General features: G+C 35.3%; 1 protein-coding gene across 1 annotated transcript; it reads right to left on the bottom strand.

Moving 5' to 3' along the window:
• Nucleotides 1-6255: 6255 nt before the first annotated feature.
• Nucleotides 6256-9363, bottom strand: LOC142548050 (eukaryotic translation initiation factor 2 subunit gamma-like). Its single transcript, XM_075656415.1, has 9 exons — nucleotides 9149-9363; nucleotides 8599-8782; nucleotides 8444-8505; nucleotides 8075-8187; nucleotides 7890-7992; nucleotides 7506-7733; nucleotides 7211-7429; nucleotides 6804-7064; nucleotides 6256-6695 (listed from the first exon to the last, which is right to left on the bottom strand). The coding sequence occupies exons 2-9, from the start codon at nucleotides 8714-8716 to the stop codon at nucleotides 6390-6392; spliced, it is 1410 nt and encodes a 469-aa protein (XP_075512530.1). The 5' UTR covers nucleotides 8717-8782; nucleotides 9149-9363; the 3' UTR covers nucleotides 6256-6389.
• Between the last annotated feature and the right edge of the window lie 236 nt (nucleotides 9364-9599).

Raw genomic sequence — 9599 nt, 5'->3', positions numbered from 1 at the left:
GTTAAATCAGTTTGGACTGATTTCACTTTTTCAGTTCTTTTGTTAAGAGGAAACTGATTTCACTGTGATGGGATCAGTTCTAGGCACCTGGGAGGGTGCTTCAAACACAATATTCTCCATAAGATGTAATTGCTCGTGTTCTAAGAATGTAAACACCGATGAATTAAATCGAGTTTGGTTTTAAATCAAGCGGAAAATACTCGAAGTAACCATTCGTTAAGAAAGCTAATCAGTTTAAAAATTTGAGCTTGTCTCAACTGAATAACTAAAATAAGGGAGATTAGTTCTTGCTTATATCAGTTCAGTGATGGTAAGAACTGATATGATATCAGCTCAAATTGATCAAATCAGTTTAAAACAATAATTAAACTGTTAAATACACGACATATGTTTATGGATATTCGGAGACTTCAACTGCTCCTACGTCATCTCTTCTAGTGCCTCCTTCTACCACCTCGAGTAGGTTCCACTAGAAGACTTTGATTTATACAACACCTTGTAAAAACCCGCTCAGTTTAGGACTTACACTATTGCCTAACTGAACTCCTAGCCTAGACTGAAGGCAGAAACTTCCAGGAAACACTTGTTTAATGTGTATGTGTCAAAGACTATATACACAAGTTTAATGTCTTTGTGCAAGACTCACTCAACTATTCAATAAGCTTAACTCTCTGTATTTGTGAGTGATTGTGTGTGCGTGTGTGAGAACTGATACGAAAGTGTTCTCACATACTGAGGGAAATGTGATTCTAATATAAGCTGATAACACTTTGAAGTGTTCCTTCAAATATAGGCGGATTGCTTCTTGTTAGCTTATATTCGTTGGCCGTGCCCTTCTTCTCTTTTCATGATTTTCACACACTTGTTTGTTGATGGTCTTGATCTTGTATTTATAGAGGCTTCGTGATCGTTCTTCAAGACTCATCAAATATGTCCGTTGCAGTTTGAATCTGTTCCTCGATATTTGTGTCTTGTCCTTTCTGACAGCCATTCTGGAACGTATTGACTTTAAGCTCTACTGCAAACTGGTCGGCTCCTAACTGATGTCCTGAACTGGTATAGAACTGGTTTGGTGAGATCAGTTGGCTCGTTAAATAAACTGATTTCACTGCTTCAATTGAACTGGTCAGCTGAGCTCTTCATCAGTTGAGCTCTTCATCAGCTGGCCGGACTTCTGAAGGTCTTCTGCTGAACTACCTATCAGCTGAAAAATCAATTGAACTGGTTTATGATATATCAATTGAACTGGTTCAGTTTGGGCAATCAGTTTGTGCTTTCAGTTTGCGTCTCGATAGCTTCAGCTTAGGCTCGATAGCTTTCTACGCACTTGGATAAATTCATTAGAAACAAAATGACAAGTTTTGTTCACATCAAAATCAAGATTGTGAACATGAAATGTTTCCACACACTGTATCAGTTCTTTTGTTCAGCTGGGTTCTTCATCAGTTGTGCTCTTCATCAGCTGACCAGCCTTCTGAAGATCTACTGTTGTACCACCTATCAGCTGGACAATCAGTTGAACTGTTCTTAGATGTATCAGTTGGACTAGTTCAGTTTTGGCTTCGGGAACTGATCTGTTTCTGACCCGACCAGTTTCAGATTTCTGCGAGCTAGATAAATTTTTAAAAAACAAAATAACAAGTTTTGTTAACATCAAATTCAAGATCGCGAACATGAAATGTTCCAACAATCATCTTTCTTGCTCTTGGGATACTCATCAATGAATTGTCCAGTCTTCCTGCAATTGAACCATGCCATGTATGGGATGTGACTCCATCTTGTAATTTTGGTTCTGATTTTGAAATGTTTTGTGATTCTTCTTCGAGAACCTAGAAAACTTCTAGACAAACAATGACATCGCGTCATTCCTGATTTGTTCTGCAGTTCTCTCCCAGATGGCTCTGCAACAGCAGCAATAAGAGCTTTGGTAGGATAATTAGAGGTAGATTCTTCTCTGCTTCTAGTCTCAAGCTCAAACTCGTATGCTTTCATACCAACACACAAGTATTGCAACTATAACTTGTTTAAATATTTGGATTCTCTCATTGAGATTGTTTTAATATCTCGTTCCCTCGGAAGGGCACTCATCACCTTCAAGGCTTCTTCTCTATTGATATAATTTTTCATGATGTGTCAAGTCAATGATGATGCTACTGAATCTTTCTTCAAAATCATTCAAAGATTCCTTAGGCTTAATTTTGATGTTCACGGACTTTTGCATTGCAATAATAAGCTTGTTCCTTTTTGTCTGATCGTTATCCACAAAATTGAATCAGTTTCTCCAAGATTTCTTTTGCCATATCACATATCTTAATCTCATTGAAATTGTTCATGTCTAGGGTCTTGTACGAGATTTCCTTTGCCACATTATCCTAGTTTACTTTCTTCTTGTCATCAGAAGTTCATTCTGATCTATGCTTCTCAATCATCTCTGGTGCTTCATCAATAATGAAAATTACAGTGTTGGCATTCAAAATCTTTATAGATCCTTCAATGACGACGTACCACATATCAACGTTCTGTGCAGCTAAATGAGTTTGCATCCTTATCTTCTAGTCATCAAATTTCTCATTGTAGAACATGAGAATTTGGAGAGGGTGTATGGACACCTCACAAGCACCTCAAAAATTTTTCGTCTTACTTCTTTGTAACAATGATCTCAACTAGTATTAGCAACTGAAATCGAATTTCAACCTTCAAATTTCAGTACAATTAAAAATTTAGTGCGGAAAGAGTCTAGCCGAACTTTGTGAACCAAGTGAAAATCAGTAAAGCACAAGTAGATCAACAAAGTAAAATACAACTGAAATTAAATCATGCATGTAAACACCCACTTCAGTATGACTTGTACACTGCTTACTGAAACTCTTAGCAACAACTTCTAACAAATTAACAAGATTTTGAACATAAATACAAATTTTGTTAGTTACAAAAATCATACAAAATATAATACAAAATTTGAAACAAATGAGAGTGACTATTCAACACAGATGATCTCTGAAATATATTGGATGTCTTTATGTGTGTGCTTGAATATTTTCAACAGAGCTTTGAATTAATGATAGAATAGATAGCATATTTTAGATTAATCGAGATTCCAGAGAGATTGTTAAATCTTGATATGACCTTTTGCAGATGATTTTCAACGTTCAAATTCGAACGACTATAATTCAATCACACAGAAAACATAACAAAAATAACATCAGATGCCACGTGTCACTCTTCGTATTCCAAAAATGGTAAGCATCAATAAATTCACGTGACACTGACATTCAACGACCATAATGTTTTTGTTTGTATTCTCTAAACATTATTTGATATTTGATTTGCTGATAAAATGTCTTCATTAGTTAAGGAAAAAAATTTAATATAATACAAACTAGTGTACTTATTAAGTATAAGTTATCTGATAATTCAGTGAAATATTTGGTGATCCTTGAGAAGAGATAATATAACTTTTGATAATTGTACGATGTGTCTGTTGAAGTGCGGACTACTGAAAATGATTGTTTATCGAATTTTATTGCTTTCGAGATTTAAGTTGCCTTAGGGCACATCACCAAAACTTAAAAATACTTGTCACGTTTGATACGGAGCTCGGGGCCGTTAGGCTGCTGATACGGAAAATTTCCAAAACCTTGAAATTTTTGATTTTATGGTTGAACAAACGGGAAATTTGAAAATTGATGTGGATATCGTGTAGAAGAACCGAATTGAGAACATTGATAATTTTGTGGAATTTGTAAACTATAGGAATAAGAATTTTCTTCCCGCATGTTTGGAGAATTCACGAAATATCTAAAATATCTCATGTTATTTTCATATATTTCGGATTGTAAAAATAAATATTTAAAATAAAATTGAAATGATGAGTATAATAGAGATGACATTATGATTTATAATATAAAATAATATGTTTCGATGAGAAATAATTTACAAAACTTGATGAGTACTTAATAATTTTTTTTAAGTTTTTTAATTTATTTGACCATTTTAAATATGTATGATCGTTTAACATTCTGAAAATATTTAAGATTTTTTTTAAAAAAAATGACATTTTTAAATTAAAATAAATAAATATTCAAAATAAAAGAGGAAGACATCATGTGGGGACGGACCAATTGGGTGTTATAAAACACCCAAATAAATTAACCAATGTTAGAGCCCAACTCAGTAAAACTGTCCCTAGAGCCCAACTCATTTTGAGTAAGTTAAAAAAAAATAAAAAAAACAATAAATAATCATAATAATAATGAATGTATCGTTTTTTTTCCTTCCGCATCTTTCTAAAATTCCGTCTCAAAAATTCCACACAATTCTTGCAACATTGACCGACAGTATCTTTGCCGTCAGTGATCGTTTTCCAAAAGCAAGCATAGTTTTGGAAAGCTTTCGACAAGGGCTATCCAGTGACACCCATTTCGTAAGGTTTTTTGGCGACCTTGTTCGAACCCGTCGGAGATCGTTGCCTATTTTCGTAGGAAATCGAGAGGAAACCTTGGTTTAGGTTGTTCGAAACTTAAATTCGAAACTTAGAACATGATTCAAAACTCTCATAGGTATATTTTAGAATTTAGAGTTTCGAATTTTGGGTATTTTGATTCATTTGAATTCCAACAATTAATAAATGTTATATTATTGATTGTAGGTGCTATATCGTATTTAATTGGAGGTTTTAATAAAATTTCAGAATTTAATTGGGCATAATTTCGAAAATTCAGATTTATGTAATTGGGTTTTTAAATTTTAGAGTTCAATAATTAGATGTGTAGATGTTAAAGAATTGTCGTATGTTAATTTTAGAAATATTAAATCTTAAATTATTGATTTTTGAAATTGTAGGCCAAATTGGTTAATATTGGCAAAATAAGTAAAGGTCGACGTGAAATGAATTATTTGCCACATGATCGGATTCTTCGGGAAAAATCTTTAGTAAATTTCAGTGATAAATTAAGTATCAGTTGATGTACACATGAACTATTTTATTATGACGTATGTAATGACATGGAATGATGTTAAATATTTTGTAATGAGTTGTGGTGCGCATTATATGTTTAGTGAATAATGTGATTGCATTCACGATTTTTTTCAAGTTGATATGCTTAGGTTGATAAATATTCCCTATTTTTATCCTTTGAAAATAATAAAATAAAAATATGTTTATTTTGAAAGGAATATTTGGGATATTTGTCGACTACTCATATTAACTATTAATGCATAGCATTTGGAGCCTTGACTTCGTTGATTGCTGTCATTATCGATCTGTTGAGCTGTTGAGTCATCGATGGAGCGAGTGATAGGATTATATCACTCCTGACATCTTATCGATGGAGCGAGTGATATGATTACCACACTCTTGATGATTGCATGAGGATTGACCGGGTCGCTACCGGACCCTCGATGCTACGTGCATAGATGAGCGGCAGCTTAATGTTTCGTTGCTGCATTCCTAGCATGGGTGGCCACCGTTCCTGTTGCTGATGCGTTTCATTTGGAGTCCATTTTGTTATCCGTTATTTCGTTGTTACCGACATACATTGCATTGCATTTTATTTAATTTTATTTCATGTCAATTATATTTGTCATAATTTTACTGGTTCATCGTACTGGGGCCTGACCCCTCTTTTCTTTTTATGCTATGGTTGTTTTTGATGCCACAGCAGGTTATCGAGAAGTATTTGACACGTCTAGTGGAGCGTCAGGTAGTGATGCCCAGTAGTCGGGTTGTTGTTGAGAGTTCTCAAATATATAAATACATATATGTTTGTATTATTTTATCGAGTCATATATTTTCCAGGGGATGCCCTGTGAAGCTGTACTGTTACTTTTACGATGTTTTGGATTGATAGTTGTGTGATCGAGTCTTGACGGCTCTGCATGTGTTAGTCCTGACTAGTATGGCTATAGGTTGGTGAATTGATGTTATGACTTTATTTCGAGTATATAAATATTGTTTGTGTCGTTTGATAATTTTTGAAATGTCCTACTCACATGGAGATCATGCAGAAAGTTCTATTGGTCCAAAAAAAAAAAATTAATCGCTTTCGCAGTTGACGTTAAAGAAATCCTGTTTGTTTGGTCATTAAACGCTAATCAAGAGCACGACCCCCACAACCAATGTAGATGCTCCAGCAAAGTGAATTTAAATCAATCTTAAGACCAAAGTTCTAAAAAGTGTAATCTTCACGATCAAATTTTAATCTTAATAGAGATATTAAATTCTTATGTAATCATCTTACTCATTCATATCAAGTATTCAAGTGGATTATTAAATCTTTACTTTCCAATGCAAAATAATTTGAAATCCGTCTGTCATATTATTCTCCCAAACACAACAAATTTTTTTGGCTTTGAATTATTTTAAAACCGATCAAAACTTGATAGTTCGCTTAAAAGGGGCAGGGTGGTATGTCGAGAGTAACACCTGCTTCAATCTGACCCCAGCCAATAAGACGCCAGTGCTTGTCGATTCTACGACTGAGAGCAATTTTCTCTCCCTCGCTGGTGCACACAGGGGAAGTGAGCTCTAATTCACAAAGTTTTTCGTTCCTGACAGCAACAACACGAGCCCCTGTTGACATAGATCCTATGTTTAACATAAGGATCTCTCCCTTGGCCAGTTTCGAGACTTTATGTTGTCTCTCTGTATCTTTTGTCCGAACTCCCAGCAACCGACGCAGCAAAAAGAATTTAACCTGTACCACAGTAAATTATTATTAAACAACAGCACTTATACTCAAATGGTATTTCTGATCCCATTCTTTTGTATTCAAGAAGTTGGAAATGTTCGACGTGAAACCTACCTTTAGTTCAACGTACACTTCAGGGAGCGAGCCGACCTCTCCAAGAACCTGGCCGACCAACCTATCTGCACGTGTAAGTGACGGATCCATGGTTGTTCCAACCCCAATAAGGCCTCCAGGAACGGCAAATTGTAGTTCATTTTGCTCGGCGTATAAGGAGACTATTCTGGAGTATATAGGGGTGCACTTGATGTTACCATTTTTGTCCTTGACTACAACACCTGGACGGACCTCGATAAATTGATTTACTTTCAAACAACCCTGCAAGAGTGGTCCAAAAGTTCGTTCATATGGCCGTTTAAGTTGGCACAAATTTACTTTTCGAATACCAACAAAGATGAGATTGTTGATAAATTAATGCGGCCTGAAATGGAATCTATTTGTTCTACAAAATTTCAAGTATCTACCTTCAGAATACTTCCACCGGCAACACCACCCCGGATTTCATCAACTTGAAAACCAGGCTTGTTGACATCAAAGGACCGGATTACAATCATATTTGGTGGTGAAATGAAGTTCCTCTTTGGAATGGGGATTTTCTTCACAATGTTTTCACATACAACGTCAATATTATACTTTAGCTGCGCAGAAATTGGTATCACTGGTGCACCATCTGCAACAGTTCCCTGTTGAGACATATGGAGAACAACGTTAAATGTATGCATTAGCAAAATTTGAATCACATCAGACGTATCAATAAACCTGAATGAAATTCTGAATGGCTTCGTAGTGGTTCATGGTAACATTTTGCTGTAGTAGATCAACTTTATTTTGAAGTATTATGATGTGCTGAAGGCGCATAATTTCCACAGCAGCTAAATGCTCTGACGTCTGAGGTTGAGGACAACTCTCATTGGCAGCTATGAGAAGCAAAGCTCCATCCATAATTGCCGCACCATTAATCATTGTAGCCATGAGAATATCATGACCCTGAGGCATCAGAACATAACATTTTTTTGTGAATACACAGCTAAAAGATTTGGTTCTCAAATAAATAACTTATAAAAAAATTCAAAAGAATTTATCTAAAGTAATCTACGAAAAATATCTGTCATATTTTCAAATAATAGCCATAGAAAACCATACCGGGCAATCAACAAAAGAAACATGCCTAATTAATTTCATCTTGGTGTTCTCAAAACCAGGCACATCACACATTGGACTGTCTTCTTTTCCACTTCCATAAGCCCTGGCATGAAACAGTACACGTTAATAAAGCAAACGAGGAAATAATTCACATCAATACACCAAAATGACTTTGAAGGACTTACTTGTAGCACATGGGTCGAGGGCATCGATCATCTTCACACTTGTATATTTTTGCATTGGCATAACCAAGTTTGATGGTAATATTACGTTCCAATTCATTTTTAAAGCGAACAGTCTGCAGCTGGAAGGTATTCTAAATTGCAAGAACTTTGGATTTATACGAAGGACAATAGGAACCTAGCCCAGTACAGTCACAAACCATACTAAGTTCTACTAGCATAGCATAGACTTTCATACTTAGTAGGTGATGTCCTCTAACAAGTGCAATTCAACTGATAATTTTGAAATTCAGTAACGCATCAACCAGATAGATCCTCGCGGTAATTTAAACGTCGCTACAAGCATGTAAATTCAAGGAATGACTGTTATACCTGGACACCAGAGATAGATTTCACAACTGTTGACTTCCCGTGAGCCACATGACCAATCGTCCCTGAAGCAGTAAACTTGGGATCAGTAATTGAAAGATGTAAATATAATCATTCTGTGTGCATAAAGATGTTTAAAGTATAATACACAAGCTAACCTATGTTTATTGTAGCCTGTCGTGAAATAACCTCAGGCGAGAGTGGATGGAGCTTCGTCACATCTAGCTTACATAAGTCCTGCTCCATCAATCTGTTTTGAGACATTTTTGCAACCATTGATTGTTCACTCAATGCCAAAGTTTGTGCAGAGAGGGAACGACACCAAGAAAACTTCTCAATTGCCTGAAACAAAAAAGTGAACAATCCAGTAATGTCATAACTCAGCAATAAAATCACTAGTTGCGTGAAAGACAGTAAAACAGGCATGCATGGTGTAACACCTAGTCTGGTAGCAAAGATCTAAAAACTAAAATCAGTTCGCATGTATAATCTAGTAAAACTTTTAGATTATCTTATCAAACAAAGAAAACGGGATTTGCACATCCCAATCTCCTTAAATTCCCAAGTAGCAAACACACTGATATAATATTATAATCGAATTGTAAATTCTAACCCCTTCCCGGAAAAACACATAGGTTCAAGTTCCGGGAAAAAAATGGATATCTATCAATAAAACACTGCATATACACAAAATCGAATCCGCGTTACCTGGGGTCCAGTACAGGGAAAATCAGGCGGCGGTGCGGTGTGGGGAGGAAGTGACGGCGACGTCAGGAGGGGGGGGGGGGAAGAGACGTCGAGTTCAAGTTTTCTTTACGTGAATTGGTTAGTCGGCTGTTGCGGAGGAGCGAGGGACTACGTGAGATGGGAAGTTTGAGGTGTGTATATGGAAAGGTGTGAGAAATTTTAAACCGTGCGGAAGAATAAAAGATCTTTGATTTGATTCGGTAAAATTATATTTAAATGTATTCTTAATTGATATTTTCCTTATTATAATATTGAGATATTAAAATATAGAATTTTATATTCTAATAAGATTTTTTTTAATATTGAGACTTTTTTATTTGATAATACTGTGATATTATTGATATTTATGATAAGATCTCCAGATATTATTTATTGTTCAAAAGAACTTGTATTAACATAATCTTATCAATAA

This window comes from Primulina tabacum, chromosome 6, assembly GCF_025594145.1.
Source record: "Primulina tabacum isolate GXHZ01 chromosome 6, ASM2559414v2, whole genome shotgun sequence".
NCBI lineage: Eukaryota > Viridiplantae > Streptophyta > Magnoliopsida > Lamiales > Gesneriaceae > Primulina > Primulina tabacum.
This window is presented reverse-complemented; position numbering and strand designations above follow the sequence as displayed.